Genomic DNA, 17318 nt, shown 5'->3' with positions numbered 1-17318 from the left:
GCTTGCGTTTGTTGAAAGGTGTTTAGATCGCCGACTCACGCCTGACATACTCTCAACTTCCATTTTTACCTCAAAACACCCCTGATACTTACTTACTCGGGGGCTGTGGCCTTTGAGCAACTTTCCCAGACATTTCGGCTTTGTTTTTGCAGGGCCTTAGTGTCCGTTCTCTTACGCTCAAGTTATTTCTATGAGTTGTAGAGTTTGATCCTGTCGGACATCTAGCATCATTTCTCCTCGAAAACAGAATATACTTCATTGGTATGAAACTGTGGTCTAGAACCTGCGTTTATCCGCCACGACTTTATTATGGATGAGATCTATCCCCAAAGTTCGTTTACACCTTGACGACTGGTCGAGTGGTAACCAGGTATCGACAGGCCCATTTGAAATAAGTGTATGAATAAGTACATTGTACGGATGGTAGAGCTAACCTTGACGGACTTCGGCTAGGATACATATTCTGACTATTGCATCGTTTGTGCAACAACGGCGTTCATGTACAGTCCATTTAGTGGCCTGGCGAAAGTTTTTATTGCGGCTGGACTCCAGTGAGAGAAGCCCCTTTTCTCCCTGCTGGTTCTGCAAGTGCTATCTGTCAGGAATATTATTGAGGGTTCTATCAGGACAAGCGGCATACATCCTGCCCTCTGAACGATTTGCTAGCTGCAGAAGTAATAGATCATCAACAACCGATGCCTTCCAACTGTTTCATTTCTTCTATATAAAGTAGATCGTCATCGCGTCCGTGGTAGTGAAGTCATCCTCACAGTCTCTCAACCGCCTACATCAGAACTTGAATACCCCCTCAACGAAACAACATGGCCTTCACTAAGTTCCTCGTCTGCCTTTTTGCTCTCTTCACGGCAACTCTTGCTGCCAAATCTATTCGCACAATCGAAGTTATCGAATCTGGTGATGCTGGGTTCCCAGGTGAGGAGCCCACCCCGAAGCCTAAGGGAAAGATCGTCAACATTGTAGAGGAATTCATCCCCGCCACCGTGACTCGTGATGAATTCTCCGATTTCACTTCTTACTCCTCCGAATCTGGTGTTGGTCGCATTACCCGCGTTGGTCTCAACGTGAACCGTGGTGCCTACGGAACTCTGTACTTCGACATCGTAGTTAAGGCCATTGACGCCGAGACTCTTCAGAAGAATGACAAGGAATTTGAGGCGACTCTCTCTGCTGCTGAGAAGTCTGTCTACAGGACCCGCAAAGCGTCGTGGAAGAAGGGCCTTGACATTCCGCTGTTCAAGTGGATCGGTGCGGACTTTGACAAGAAGGTAACTACCGAGTCGTTCACTGAGGAGGCGGCCTCGCAGGAGAACTACACTGAGAAGGTGAGGGCGGCGTCGCAGCTTCTTGAGAATTCTGCATCGACAAAGATCAGGATCTCTGGTTCGCTCAAGGCCACCGGAATAAGCTTCCGACCGACTGTTGCTTTCGCTTTCATCAAGCTCGCCAGGGTTACTTTCGAGGACGGGAGCTCCCAACTGATCGTGTCCAACAACCCCGAAGATGTTGTTGCTGGTACCTCTGGTGGTGACGTGCTCCCTTCCGAAGATCCGGTTGTTGATGTTACTTGCGATGCCGGGTTCTACTGCAATTGACAGAGAGGAGTTTTTTCTCTTTTACAACGGATGGCTAGTGTGACTGTAAGAAATTAGACCTTCCACTTCTTCCACTTGAAGTAAAAGAAAACAGATAAAATGAGTTTGAAAACAATTATGGTTTAATGAGGAAGGCAGCGCATTTGCCTATTGCTGTCGTGACTTATGCCAGCGTAGATGGCACACACGGACTTGTAGTGTTGATTGTGGGGGGGCTCGAAGGAATAAAGCATTCGTCCTACTATAATACAGTGCTTTAAAAGAAGCAGGATGCAGAGTACCGGTACAGTGCACCCACTGCAATGCCGCCCCCGTAAAGAGCAATTCTTCTTTATCACAGGCTATGAATTTTGGCATATACGAACTCATACTGCAGAGCTAAAAGCACCCTTGTGCGGACTCCGCAACTCCGCGCAAGGCTGCTTTTAGCTCTACCGTTTAGCGCTGTGTCTGCAGTGCGGACACAGCGCTAAACGGTACAGGTATTGATTGCTCTCTTCCCTCAAGGTACAGTACAGGTCGGCAGCTTTAAGACACGCTGCCCCAAAGTATGAGAAACAACCCGCCCCCAAAGGGAGGGATCCTAACACGTGTTCGGCGGTAGCACCGTGTACATGTGTAACAAAGTAGCCCATGTGTTTTTCTCCTCCTGATAATATATTATTATTAATATAGTATTATTATTAATAAAATATACGTCTCCTGCATGGCAACGCAACAACGCCATCGTCCTTGCTATCATGCATCCCGAGCTGCAACCGGTCTCATCTTTTTCCACTCCCCCAAAGTCATGCACACATACGGAATGTAACTCCTTGTGCATACCTGAGGCTGAAACTGCCCAGCCCACGACCAAAAAACCTTCCCCGACTTCCCCACCCCTGAATCCCTGTACTTCTTCTTCTTTATTTGAGGGGTCAAGGTTCATTCCATCCCTGCGCGAAACAGGAATAAATACACCCATCGACCACCACGTAAAGAACACTTCCCGTACCCCTTTTAAAGCATCGCCTCGTGTACAGTACCAGTGCACCACGGAATAAACATTTGTAGAGGCCAACTGCTGCAAAAGGATACTAGTCTGGAGTTAGCTCTTGAAAACCGCGAGAAACTCGTATAAATACGCGAAATACCGTAAAGCACAGTACCTTTAGGGCGACAAAAACAAGACCGTAAAGTGCTATGTACCGCTCTAAACATCACGATAGGAACTCGGACTACTCATTTATGCAACCCAAACATCTCAATCATCCACCAACATGCCTCGAGGCCCTGCCATAACCGATTTTGAGCGTGGACAGATCCTGGCACTCCACAAAGAATGCATCTCATTTCGCAGCATTGAAGAGACTGTGAATCGGTCTGTAAGGGCAGTAAAGGGTGTCGTACGACAAGGATTTAAACACAATCATCCTTAACATTGGAAAGGAAACCAGAAGATATCAGAAACGCGGAAAAGAGCTGTAACTCGGATGGCTTTAAACGGAGAGGAGAGCGCAAGAGCTATTCAGGCTGCGCTCAAGCTGCCCATTAGGCACAGACGCGTCCAGCAAATACTGAGCGCTGTGCCTTACCTCAAGTATAAAAAATGATAACGGCACCGCAGATGACCCTTCAACAAAAGCAAAAAAAGGTCAAGTGGTGCCGTACATATATATGCAAAGGTGAGGAGTTTTGGAACGCTGTAGTCTTCAGTGATGACAAAAATTCAATGGTGACGGTCCTGATGGTTTAGCCTCATATTGTCATGTTCTTCGCACCAGAGAGCGAATGTTTTCTAAGCGACAAAATGGTGGATTTTCTGTCATAGTATGGGCTGCTATCAGTTTATACGGTGTGTCCCCAATTATTTTTATGGATGGAAGGCAAGATTCAACAAAGTATGTCGATGTTCTCCGTAACGATTTGCTACCATTTGGCTCAGAGGTTTTTGGAGAAGGGCACAGTTCGGGTTTCCAGCAAGATAACGCCCCGAAACATACCACAAATTTCACTAGAATTTGGCTATCAGAACATTCTATTAGGACTCTACGGTGGCCTGCGAAGTCTCTGGACCTGAATATCATCGCGAATGTCTGGGGTGTGATGGCTAGGATGGTTTACGCATGGGGAAAGCATTACCTGAATGTGGCAGCTTTAAAGGATTCTATTGAAGAAGCTTGGTCTACAGTAGGGTTGGAGCTTCTCTTGAAGCTGTACACGAGTCTACCGCGTCGTATGCATGCTGTTAAGGATGCGCGAGGTGGTACAACAAAGTATTAAATGCTTCTTTATGTTTTGTGTCATATCAGATTTTGCGTATTTATATCAATTTCGCCCAGTTCTTTAAAGATAGCTAGACAGTGGTGCGATTGTATTGATACGAGCATTCATTGACGCGTGTCGGACTCGCGTACGTTGCAGTTTGTGAATGGACTGATCACGAAGTGTCAGATTGGTCCTCGTCGATGGGTGTATTTATTCCTGTTTCGTGCACTGTACATGCGACATCCACACACCCCCTCACACACACCCTCCAAATCTCTCCGCTTCACAAACAAACAGCTTTAATCTCGCCACAGTCACGTCTCCTTTCGCTCACGATTATGCTTTACGACTTCCTGTCTTGTTTCGAAGACCTACCCTGCCTCAATGTCTTCACCAATTTGCATCCCATTCCTCCGCATGCATCGACACTTTGCCTTCACTTAGTCCTTCACCCCGCCAGCCGCATCCTTCCATAATTTCTAATTCTGATTTCACTTCGTCGTCACCATATTAATTTCCTCATTTCCTTCTTCATTGCCACCAACGAATCGGCAATTCTCCAGGTCATGTCACATGATTTAAACAAAAACTAAATTGCAACCGTGGACTTTCTCCATCTTCATTCCCCGTCCTCAAAGCTTATGGCATTTCTGTACCATCCTGGTCACTGGAGTCATCTTGTCACTACGTCCGCTCTGTCCATCCTCAGGCACCATCATTCCTTCTCAGCAAATGCAGCCATTCAATTCTCCCCTCCTCTCACTTCCCTATTGAACCACACCCGAATGGCTTCCCGCTTCGAACTTTCCCACACACAAATCTGCAGCCAATTCCCTTCGCATCCCTCCGCCTCACTAAACTATATCCCAAAATGGTCTCCGCAAAGTTTATCGCTTGCCTCGCCATCTTCTTCTCCGCCGCCCTCGCCGGCCCTGCTCCCGCCGCATCGTCAACGTGGTCAAAAGCCTCGTCCCCGTCACCCGCCAGTCCGTGACCAGTGAATTCGCCGTCACCGAGACCTCCAACGACTTCGGCCGTATCACTAGGGTCATGGTCAGTGTTGTCCGAGGCGCCAATGCCACCTTAGATTTCGACGTCACCGTCACCGCTGTCGATGCTGAGACCATAAACAGAATGAGCTCCACCTTCGTCGACCCTCACCGCCGAGGAGCGCGTTCAGTTCGAAGAGCTCGTCAGCAATTTCGACCGCTCCCTCAAGCTTCCCATCTTTGAGATCTTGGGCCTGGACTTCGCTGAGAGCATCAGTACCGAGCAGGTCGCCGAGGCTGCCGAGAACATTGAGAACTTCGAAACGAAAACCACCGCCATCGAGGAGATCCTCGAAAGCGTCGTCGACAGCGAAATCAGGATCACCGGTACTTTGTCAGCCACCGGTCAGAGCAACATCCCGACAGTCGCTTTCGCTTTCATCGAGGTTACTAACGTTTCATTCGATAACGGAAGCAACCTTCTGGTGGTGTCCAACAACTCGTCTGACGTGGTTGCTGCGGATATCGATGGTGCCGTTCAGCCATCTGAGGTTGATAGGCTCAACATTCTCTTCTAAGGAAGCAGAAGGAGAGATGTTTCGATATGGTGAGCCAGGCTGACCTTTGGGATGCTACTCACTCTGCCCATCAACAACACTAAACTTAACCCGTGCTCGCGAATCTCGCGCAACGTCGCTCTCGATACTTCCAAATTTTACAAAATAAAGACGCAAGCAGCAGCCTTTCGCTCTCAAAACGTTGAACATTTCCTTCCAACACGCCAAGGGCTCGTGAGCACTGCGATTAATGTCTAGATTTACCGGGGGCTGACCTGAGCCGCTCTCTGAGTGCGCCAATGAAGTATGTATGGTATAAGCAGACATCATCTCACTTCACACGTATAGGTTGTCACACGGGGCACGAGGGCAGATATCTGCCCTCGTGCCCCATGTGACAACACACTTGTCTCTCGGCTAATCCCCGAGGAAATTATACCTAATAAAATGAAGAAACGCGCACAGGTCGAAACTGTCTCGGTCGAGATTGCATGCACCTGCGATATCAGGTGGATATCGAAAGTTCCCTAGGGCACCTGTGATATTTGTCTGACCGCACAGGATAGTCTGTCCTATACAGGACATACTTAACCCACGAGCGACGACGAGTAAACGAGGAGGAGTTATCGGTCTCCAGTTCACACAGGTTATGGGCACCCTTCGCTACCCTGCATAACACGACATCCACACCGCTATACATCAACAACAACAATTCCCACAACGACAAGAACACACCGATCCCTCCCCCTGCGGAGGAGCCCCAGGCTGAACCATCACCATCACCTCACATACAAACCTCCACGGACACAACCCACGATCACGACACAAGACATTCACACATGTGTGAATGTCGTGCACAACACAACACCGACACAATGGAAAAACGACCACACATCCCAAGACTAGACCCCACCAACTATGGCCCCTGGATGGTAGCCACCCGCGCAGCAGCACACACCATCGGAGCTATCGAACACATCACAGGCAACCCCCTACCCCCGCAAAACCCAACCGACTTCAACACATTCCACAAGAACAAGAACTACCTTCTTGGAAAATTAATTACGTCCATACCCCCCAAATAGCCAATCTCATCCTCACGCCAACCAGTGATCCCACTCCCTACGATCTAGTACAAGCCGTCACCTCCCACCTCGACACCACAAACGCATCAGATCACAAGTACCTAAAGCAACTGGCAGAGCAAGCCCATTACAAGCCCGAAATGACGCTAGAAGAGTACATCAACGCCCACGAAAAGATTCGAACAAAGATGATAGCAGCCCGGTTCCCAGACATCTCTGACCCCAAGACTACTGTCGAGTTTCTCATAGATGGTCTGAGATTCAACCCAGCCACAGCCACCATAGGAAGCCAGCTCATCGCCCTCGATCCCAAAGACACCAAAGACTTCGTACACAAGTTCAGTCGCTTAGATCTGTACCAGCGATCATCCCTCCCTAAACCCGCAAGCATGCATGGCGACATTGGTGGTCCTGCCAACTCATTCCGAAACAAGACACCCGCTCCATGGTACACCCGCCGGCCCCAACACAACCTACCGGTGCCGAAAAATCCGTGTCGCTTCCACATGTCCCGAGGCGTCACTCGACCGAGACACACGGATCAAGAGTGCAACCATCCAGCCCACCCTCGCCACCGATACATCCGTCCAACAACACGTCCCAAGCTCCTCAACACGGCCCACCTCGCACAAAGCCAGGTCGACTACGCACAAGACCCAGACGCAGGACACACCAACGTGCTCAACCAAGCGCCAAGGGTCGATCTTCTTGAAGATCACTGTACGTATATCCTGGACTCGGGAGCACGCCCCTCCCACATGCAGTCACTCTCCTCACTGCACAACCCTCGACTAGCCCCAACCAAAACCAAAACGGCCACTACCCAAACTGTACCCTGTACACACATCGAACAGACGACGATACGGACGAATAAGGGTCACCCCCTGAAAGTCACCGCCGTCGTATCACCCAGAATCCCCAGCAATCTCCTCTCTGTCAGATCCATAACGCAAAAACATGGCAACGTCCTATTCACACCAGATGTAGCCTACATATTTGACAAAAATTCACGTGGCACTGTCATTGGCACGGCGCCATGGGACTCTCAGATCCGAGCGTATGCATGGAAATCAACCCCAAAACCACAAGCCAGAGCAGCCCGCACAAGACCAATTCCCAAACCACGAACGAAAAGGGCACCGCAACAGACAACCAGATCCACCGCCACACCCCTCACAACCAGCAAAGCCACACCCACCGGCCTTACACAGTCATGGGACCACACACCAAGATCCATTAAATCGACACCAGCGCCCCACATACCACAAATCCCCTGTAAGACAGCCGACAGAATTCTACATCACTGGCATCTCAAACTCAACCACGCCCCCCTCCGCACAATACAAAATATCGCAAAAACTAAAACAGTACACGGCCTTCCAGCATCACTGGCAACCACAAAAATTCGCATATCATGCTCGGCATGCTCGCACGCCAAACAACGACCAGCACGCCACACGCCCGCACCACACCACTATGCCCCCGGTGAATATCTCAGTTCAGACACCTGCGGACCGATCCACCCCAGATCTACGCACGGCAATCTACACTTTCTTACGTACATCGACGCCACCTCACGGCATGTCATACTGTACTTCCTCAAATCACGGAACGAAGTTGGCATCATCATGAGTCAATTCTTTGCCCGACTCAAACACCGCAACCGTCTCCCTAAAATATACCGCACCGACAACGCCCGAGAATTCAAATCCAATCATGCGCTCCAAACCTACGCCGCTCTAGGAATACAGTACGAAAACAACACGTCTCACCAACCTCAAGAAAATTCCATCGCCGAAAGAATTAATCAAACCCTCATGAATGCGGCAAGAGCAAACTTACACCACGAAAACTTGCCTGCAACATACTGGGAAGACGCGGTACGAGACGCTGCCTACAAGTACAACATCCTACCTCACAGCGCAACAAACCAAGCCCCATACACACTGTGGCACAGCCAACCGGCGAAACCCAAACAACTCCTCATCTTCGGCCAGATCGGGACCGTCCCGATCTACGCAAATAAGAAGAAACTCGAGTCACGCAGCCGACCTGTACGCTATATGTACGCCAACAACCCCCGCTCAATCACCGTTCAAGATACCCACACGCACCAATATCACACAGTCCGCACACAAGACTTCCTCCCATACACCAAGTCACATGACCCAGCTGTCACCACCAACGCCGTCCTTCGCGCCACCTCTACCTCTCCACCCCAACCCACTCCTCAGATAACCGCGCCAGACCCCCGCACCAGACAAGAAGCTCGCAACTACCCCGACGCGCACGAATGGGCGCGAGCGCACGACGCCGAACTAGAAAAATTAGATGACAAAAACACCATCAAATGGATCCCCGACAGCATGATCCCAAAACACGAAAAATTAATACCGCTCACCATGACTTACCGCTACATACGGGACCACACAGGAGCCGTCACTGAGCGCAAAGCAAGATGCGCTGCAAGAGGCGACCGTATGACACCTGGAAAGCACTACGACTCCGACCAAGTAACCACGCACATGGCGGACAAGACTACAGTACGGCTCCTATTAGCCATAGCCGCCTCCCGCAATTGGTCACTAGAACACATGGACATCAGTTCACCATACCTCCATGAACGCTTCCCCCAAACGAAACCGGTATACATCAAAAAACACCCCCGCTTCAATGGCACATTTAAACATCAAGGAAAAGCGGGGCTCCTCATTGTAGCATAAACACCCCCAACGGAGAGGGGTGTATGCACAGCTCGACGTAGACCCCGTCCGAACGGGAAGACGGGGGTGAAGCGTGACACCAGCTAACGGCACCGGGCAGCGGGCCCGGGTAGCGTGGTAGAGCGGGAACGGGGAGGACGCCGGTACGCGCGAGCGGTTCGACGCCTCGACGCCCCGGCGCGGTACTGGGTAACGATCCAGTACCGACGGGCGGAGGCGGAGCCGGCTCGTGGGCGTACCGCGCGCGTCCTCAACCCGCGCTCGGTGCCGCTCTAAGGTAGTTAGCGAACGCTACCTTAGAATAAGCGGGAAGTCGGACCTTGACGGTCGGTGGGTGACAAGTCCGTGCTTGTCTTCCTCCACCGCCGCCGGTCCGCTCCATATTTAATGTACATAATAACCTATCATAATAGTACAGTACCGATGTACTGTGGCGACGTACTGTAGCGGTCGGTCGACACTGTAATACTGTCAGTCATCGGGGCTGACAGTACACGTGTGTGTGCGCGCTCTTCGGTCCCGCGTGTACACGTGTACACGTGCGCCCCCTGTACTCGGGGTTACACGTGGTGGTACTGTAGAGCATCGAGCTCTACAGTAACCGATCCGATCCTGAGTTGATCTAATCTAAAATAAAGCCCCAGGGGGGGGGTTATACTACACGGCCCCCCCCTTAAGCGGGGACGTCCGCGTCCACGGGTGCTTGTAGAGAGGGGACAACATGTCCGGCCACGCCGTCTATACGGTCGATTCCGCTCTCCCTGTCGATTCTGCTCCCTGCTCGCTATCCTCCGTATTCCGTCTCGCACCTCCCTACGCGCGCTCAGGTCATTCCTCCTCCCCTTCTGGGGACGACGGATTCGTCGTCACTCCGTCACCCCTGCCCCCTTTCCGGCGCGCGATCCTGCGTGTGCCCTCCGGGCTGGTTCTCTTCATCACCCTACTACCCCCGTCGTGGGAGTCCGTCCTCGTTCATCCGGCCTCAGCTCGGTCGGCTCCCTCTCCCGTCCTTCCTCACGGGCTCGTCAACTCTGTCGGTCGCGTACTCGGTTCGCGCGTCCCGTGTCTCCCTATGTCGTCCCTCATCCCTTCTCGGGGCGGTCCCTCGCTCCCTCTGCCCCCGCCTGGCAGTGGATCGGACACGCCGGTTGTCTGCCCCTTGACCACTGAGGACCCCACCTCCGTCGAGGAGGGAGGTGCATCCGGGCTACCCTCCGCCGGTGCCGATGCGTCGGCTCCCTCGCCATGGTGGCCTCCACGTCCTTTCCGGAAGTCCCGGGGAGGTCGCGCCTCTACCGTGTCCGACGAGTTATGCCCCCCGCCTTCCATCCTCCCGCCGCCAGATGCTCGTCCGATGACTGGGGCCTCGGTGCCGCTTCGACCTGAGCGTGTTGACGACGCGGTCGGCCCATCCGGTGGAGACCTCATGACGGGGCCCCGCGGTGGCCCGTACGACCCCGGGGAGGGCTCGCCTGGGGCCTTTAGCAGCTGCCGGCATCCCGGTGCGCCGCGCGCTGCCCCCCGCCTCGACGAGGGCGTAGAGAGGGAGGCGTCCAACACCTCCACGAGGTGGCTGGGGGTGCCCTTGGAGCGGTCAATCCCGCTACCGCTCGGTCGCTTGACATACGCGTGGCGACGCCATGCGCGGGCGGGCGTCACCGTGGGCGAGCTGCTGTCAAGGGAGTCCCTACGTCCTGACCTTCTACGAATTCGGTCCATATACGAAGGAGGGCTGACCGAAGAGGCCTCCTTGGCGCTGGGTCGCCTCCTCGCCGAGGGCGGTGGCGCTCCTTACCAACTACCCGACGAGATTCCTAGCGATAGGACTTTCGCTTTTTGCGTGGAAGAGGTCGAGTATGTCGACCAGATGTCGGCGTACCTCTTCCACCGGGGACCCCGTGGTCCCCCTCGCTTCATTCTCCCGGAGGTCACCGGGCTCTACGTCGGCCCCCGTCCGCGCACTTGCTCTAAGGCGCGAGCGGCCCTCCAGAAGTCCGCATGCTCCCTCACGCGGATTCACTACATTGCCCTGGCGCCCAACGATTGGGCGACTTACCGGCACCGCGGGGAAGAGGACGGGCGCGTGTTCCCGTCCGCCTCGTTCTCCCCGGGCTTGTCGAGAAGCGATTTCCCTGAGCTTCCGCCGGTCGTAGGGGAGTCGCTCCCCTCGTTGGGAGTTCACCCGTTACTCCCCTACGTCTTGAAGCACTTCGGCTTCGCCTGCGGTGACCCGAAGCACCCGGTTTTCGATTACCTCGCGTACAACGTCGAGCGAGAATGGGCGTGGTGTCTCGGTAACGCCTTCATGAATGAGGTCTCTCTCCACGGGCGTGCTTTCGTGCAGCCCGTGGGGGTACTCTCCTTCCTTGGCCGAGTGGCGCTATCCCTTCCGGACGTTTCCATGCATCCTCTCGAGCGTGGCTCACCGTGTGTGGCCTGGTCGTACTCCTCTGTACTAGACCTGATGCACCGCGCCGGTGCGGTGCCCGAACGTACTCGTCGTCCTTGGACGGACTACACGACAGGGACTCGGAGCCTCTTTCTCGCGTATGACCATCGGAGCGACTCCTTCATGGCCCGTCCAAGCGTCCCCACCGCGGGCCCGTCCCGAGGTAAGGGAGGCGTCGGGTCTACGGCGCGCGAGGCGCGTCGGAAGCGGTATCGTGACCTGGACGGCGAGCTTCCCGCTATCGCGTTGGCCAGGGTAAGCGTGCCGTCGGTGCTTCCCAAGGCGGGTCACGATACTGCGTTGGGGTCCCCGTTGCCCCCTCTGCCTTCTCTTGGCTCCGTCGGTTGCCTCAGTGCCCAACGGAACACCGCGTTGACCCTTGACCTAGCTCGCGACGAGCTCACTGCAATCCCCAGGTTGTCTCGCGCCTTGGGGAGTCTGGTCGATAGGGCTTGGACTGTAGAGGAGCTACTCCGTACCCTCACGAGTTGGTATGTCGAACGTAGCAGCGAAGCGCGCCGTCTCGGGGCGGAACGACAGGCGTTTGCCGCAGAGCGTGACTCCCTGGCGGAGCGGCTCCGCGGCTCTCAGGAGGAGCTGAAGGTTCTACGAGAGTCGTCCTCTCTACAGGCGAGTGGTCTCCGGCGCGCGGCGTCCGATCGCGATAGATACCGCGGCGAGCGGGACGCCCTCAGGGCCGAACGCGCTGCCCCGTCGGCCGTGAGCCTTCCTGGCCCGGTGCCACGTCAGGGCCTTCGAGACCCTTACCAGAGTCGCGAGCTCGGCTCTTCGATGGCCGACGAACCCGCGACTTCGGTCAACCCAGCTCGCGGGTGGACAACGCATGGCGTAGTCGCCCTTCCACCGCTTCACGAGACGGAGGCGGACGTGCCTTCGCACCCCAGCTATTGTCCTCCGACGGGGCGTGCTTCCGGTTCGTCGGCCCCCTCGAACGGTACGATCCGTTGAACGCTCGGGTCTACCGACGATTACGCGGCACCCCTTGACAGCTCCCTCTGGTAAAAGCCCCTAAGGCATTTTCTTGTCCTCTGCTCCCCGACGTGCGTTATCGATTTCTCCCCTCGGCCTACACGGCGGCCTTGCTTGTAGCACGACCCTCCCCGATGGGCTGTGCTCAACGCGGTCCCTTCGTCCGTATAAGCTAGCGACGTACACACGGGAGTCGCTGAGGGGGCAACCGGTCGCCTTGCTCTCTCGTGGATTAGATGAGCTGCGGCGTACGGTGGTTAGAGCCCCGTCTCCGGCACTTCCCCTCCTTGGCTTCTACGGGAGGGCGCTGCGTGATGTGCCCTGTCTCGTGAGGCGTCTTTGGCCGCGTGCGCGGCGGCAACGTCGACGGTCGAGCGTACTGCGCCGTTTCGCGTGGCCTCCCTTTCTCTGTCCGCCTCCCTCTCCGTCCTCCGCCTGCCGGCGACCTCTCCGTTCGGTCCCAAAGGCACGGCGTGTCCGAAGGAGGGGCGCGGAGACCGAGAGACTCAGGGAGCTCGGACGTGAGGGTGGTCAAGCCCGAGCGGAATTAACGAGCTCCCATTGGTCGGTCTGCTCTTACGCAGTTGAGGAGCGCACATGGGCGATTTCTGAGGTACCCAATTTAACGATGTCCCATTGGCCGGTCGATCCCCGACTCCTTCCGCCCAACGTGAGGTGTGTGCGGAGCGCAGTTACTCCTCCTCCTCGCCCCCCTCCCTTTGCGCGCAGTCGGTGCCTTTCCCGAGTGGGAGGCGTGTATAGGGGGGGGGGTGCTACGCCGTGCAGCTGGGCGGCGGAGCGTGGCCGCGTGGCCGAAGCCGTCTTTCTAGCATGCGCGTGCGGATAGGTTCCCCCGCTCCGGCACCGAAGTCAACGTTTCCCATCCCTCGGCTACGGCGTATAAGATGATAGGTAGAAAGAGCCAGAAGTCGGGGAATGGCCCTCCCTCGAACGCTCCGTATGTCTTTGCTGTACCGTGTTCCGCCACAGCTCTTCGACAGCGTTTGTGTAGCGAGCTGGTCCGCGTAGAGAAGCTAGTGATGGGTTGCCGAAGGAGAGTGTAAGGCGGGAACACTCAGAATGATGCACGAGAAGAGGCGTCGTCCTCGTCGACCACCACGCGCTTCCCCACGATGGTCTCCTGACGCAAGCCCACCGTCAGGTTCTCAGCGTCCTTGCTTTCCAGCAGCACATACATCTATCCTACCTCTGAGCATGCCAACCGCGTTGACGTTCGCGACCCGCGCTCCGGTTCTCGAATTCACGGCTAGCGGCAAGGCGAGGGCCTGACGTTTCTGCTCGTCGCAGTGGCGTCGATAGCCAACTGACTCGCGGGGTACGGTCGCGCAGGTTATTCTTCTCGCCGTCGCTGTGCGCTGGCGCCGCTTTCTTGTGTTTCTTCCCTCTTCTGCGGGGGCGGCGTCTTCTTGCTGCGCCGAGGCCAGGGTAAGCGTCTTAGTCTGCTCCTCTCTGAGCGTCGTAGTTGGGGTTGCGGGTTCGCCGGGTGTTCGTCGTCGGTACCCGTCCCTCCTTTCGGCCATAGGCCGCCTGTTCGCAACCGCGGTTCGCGATCCGCACAGAGATGAGGGGTTAGTGACGTAGGGTCCCCTGAGGGAGGCGTCTTCCAGCGCCGTTCGCCGATGGTGGCGGATGTTCGAGTGCGTGGAAGCCCTCCCCTCCGCGCTCGTCTTCTCCTCAACGGTAGTCCGCCGCTCCCCCGCTGGTTGAGGGGGCGCGGCTCGGGGTCGAAGCTCGACCTGTGCTCGGTCGGCAGTGCGCGCTAGGAAGGTTAGAGGAAAAAGCACCAGTCTGGCGGCTCGCTGCACGTCAGTATTTCGAGGCACCCGCTCGATGCGAGCGTGGGATTCAACCTCGCGCGTGGTTCCCTTCCCGGTCAGGGGGCGGACGTGTGTACCTTCCGGTGGTACCTGTTGTACCCTAGCTCAGCGCCGTCCGCCTTCTCCTTGCTTTTCGTATGGCGTACAGTGCCCCAGGACGCGGCGCACGTGCCGGTGTAATTTATCCCCCCCTTAATTTTTCCGTTAATTTTCGGGGTGCTGTGGCGGCAGTGAATTGGTGATGACGCGATCGGTGTTGGTGCATGGCGCACATCTGGCGCCGCTCACGTGTAATGTTCTCATCTCCCCTTATCATTACGGGGCATGTCTCGGCGGCGGTTTTGAAATGTCTCTCGTCCGTGCGCACATCTTGGTGCCCCTCCAACTGAGTTGCTCTCGCTTCCTCGCTCTTATTGAACGGCCCTAGCGCGCGTTCTCCTGACGCCGCTCCCCTCGCCTGCGCGTCTGCCTGCGCGTCTCGTGCGTCTTCTCGCGCACGACCCACACCAGGAGGGTCATGATCCGGTCTTCTGCCGGGCTGTATAACCCGGATGCTGATTGATGGCTCGCCGTGAGCCTCCACCTTCTCGGATATTCCGAGACGCAAGCGACGGGCATTCTGGTCCCTAGCTCCGCCCACCGAGGGGCTCTCGTGATTTCAGGCAGTTCGTACTGTCCTGTTCTTATGTCTCGCGTCCTTGACGTACGAGGAGCCAAGATGCCTTGACTTGAACACGTCCCCGGCTGTGACCCTCCGATAGGGTCCACCGTCCTCCTTCGGTTCCCCTTTTTAGTCTGTTCGTGCAGGCTGGGGTTAATCCGCGAAGGAGCGGTTGAGGGCCCCCCCCTTAAGCGTGAACGTCCGCGTTCACGGTTTGGGTGAGATCTCTGCCGGTTCGTCTCCGGAGGCGTTGGGCATAACGAGACACCAACTCCTCCGGGACGTGAGTTCGCGCCGTCCAAGTGGGCGCGTCGTAATCCGCCCACTTGATGAGGAACTCCGTAGTTCCGTCTTCCATGACTCGATGTCTCAGTAGCCGTTCGACGGCATACTGCGTTCCCGCGGTGACCTTATCGGCGAGGTCCCGCGGGGTCGTCGTACTTGCTCGTGGCGCGTCTATCGGAGACGGCGCGTACACGCAGCGGTCGGCGGAGACTCGCTCGGTGACCCCATCACGATCGATCGTGATGGTTCGGCGGTCATTGGCGAGCACGCGGTAGGGTCCGACAGCGGGCGAAGCGAGCTTGTTTGATGTCTTAGCCCCATCGGTGGGGTTGAGATATACGTATTCTCCGGGACGGAGGCGGGAATTAATACGTCGTATGCGCTTATCGAAGTCGCGCTTGTAGCGAGCCTGCGTGCGACGCAGGCTCCCGTAGGCCTTTTGGATAGTCGAATCCAAGGTCTTGAGGAACTCGGCACGTTGGTTCCCCCTATCGGAAGGGGGCGCGTCGCCGTCCGCCCGTCGGAGAGAGAACTCCGGCGGTGGCCTGCTGAGCACGAGCTCAAACGGCGTGGTGCGTGTGGTGCGATGTACGTGGGAGTTGTACGCATACGTAAGCGGCCCCACGTACACATCCCAGTCGTCCTGGTGTTCACCCACGTAGTTCCTCAGCATCGAGGCGATTGTTCGGTTATATCGCTCGACTAGCCCGTTCGTCTGGGGATGGTAGGCGGAAGTGTACAAGTTCGTTACCCCAGAACGCGGCACGTACTGTGGAAGAACTTGGCATTAAACTGAGGGCCGTTGTCCGAAAGCAACGTGCGAGGGACGCCATACTTGAACACCCACGAGTCGCAGAACGCAACTGCGACTGTGTGCGCTGTTATCGTGCGGAGCGCAACGACTTGCGTTAGCTTACTGAAGCGGTCCGTAATCACGAGCAGGAACCGTTTTCCTGTCTTCGTCTTGGGGAGCGGCCCCAAGATGTCGATCGCGAGGCTCTCGAGGGGCCTCGTAGCTGGAAACAATCTCAATCGGTTGAGATGTTTCCTCAGCTTCACCCGGTTCATCGCGCAGGTTCGACACCCTCGCACCGTGGCTGCGACGTCTGCAGCCAGGTGGGGCCAGTAGTACTCGCGTCGAAGTGCGTAGTACATACGGTTCTGGCCCGGGTGCCCCGCGATGGCCGGGTTGTGGCACAGGCGAAGGAGCCTGGCGCGGAGCGTCCGAGGTACCACGACCTGGACGATATCAGGGTCGAAGGGGTGTCTCCGCTTGAGCACCCCTTGGTGGTCCTCGAAGAACGCGGAGTCCCGGGACTCTGACTGTCGTGCCAAAACGGTTTGGCAGAAGTCATCCACGCGTTGCTCCTCGGCTATCTCCTCTATCGTAAGAGGGGCCGGAAGGTCGTCCTGCGGTGGGGCGACCGGGGAGTCGAGCGCGCCAGCCTCGGGGTCTTCGGCGCGCTGGATGTCGGCGGCGTCGAACTCGTCGTTCTCCTCCCAAAACGAATTGGGCCCTTGGAGAGCGGGGGCTTCGTCGTCACCTCGCGGTTCGTCGCGCGTCCGTGCGCGCGACCTTGTTCGGGCTTCGGCTTGATTCCGTGTCGTTACGAAGACATGGACGGCCTGATGATCACAGCTCGCAGTACAAGCGTGGTCCGCGAGCTCGTTCGATACGTCTCGAACTGTCGTGCCCCGTCGAAAGTGGGGATGTCGTCATCCACCTCGACGGTGGAGCGAAGGTCATCGGCGACCTTCGGCGACACGAGTCGTGACAGGGCATCGGGCACCTGATGCACGCGTCCGGGGCGGTACTGAATGGTGAAATCGTATTCAGCCAGACGTAGCCGCCACCGGGTGAGTCTTCCGGAACTCTCGGTG

General features: G+C 56.0%; 1 protein-coding gene across 1 annotated transcript; it reads left to right on the top strand.

Annotated features, from left to right (window-relative positions):
- The first annotated feature begins 821 nt into the window (after positions 1-821).
- CHC_T00003778001 (hypothetical protein) lies at positions 822-1613 on the top strand. Its single transcript, XM_005715437.1, has one exon. It carries the CDS (start codon positions 822-824, stop codon positions 1611-1613), a length of 792 nt encoding a protein of 263 aa, XP_005715494.1.
- Positions 1614-17318: the final 15705 nt, after the last annotated feature.

The sequence above is a fragment of the Chondrus crispus genome, genomic scaffold (assembly GCF_000350225.1).
Source record: "Chondrus crispus Stackhouse genomic scaffold, scaffold_20, whole genome shotgun sequence".
Taxonomy (NCBI): domain Eukaryota; phylum Rhodophyta; class Florideophyceae; order Gigartinales; family Gigartinaceae; genus Chondrus; species Chondrus crispus.
Note: the sequence above shows the minus strand (reverse complement) of the source record. Positions and strands in the feature narration are given on the sequence as shown.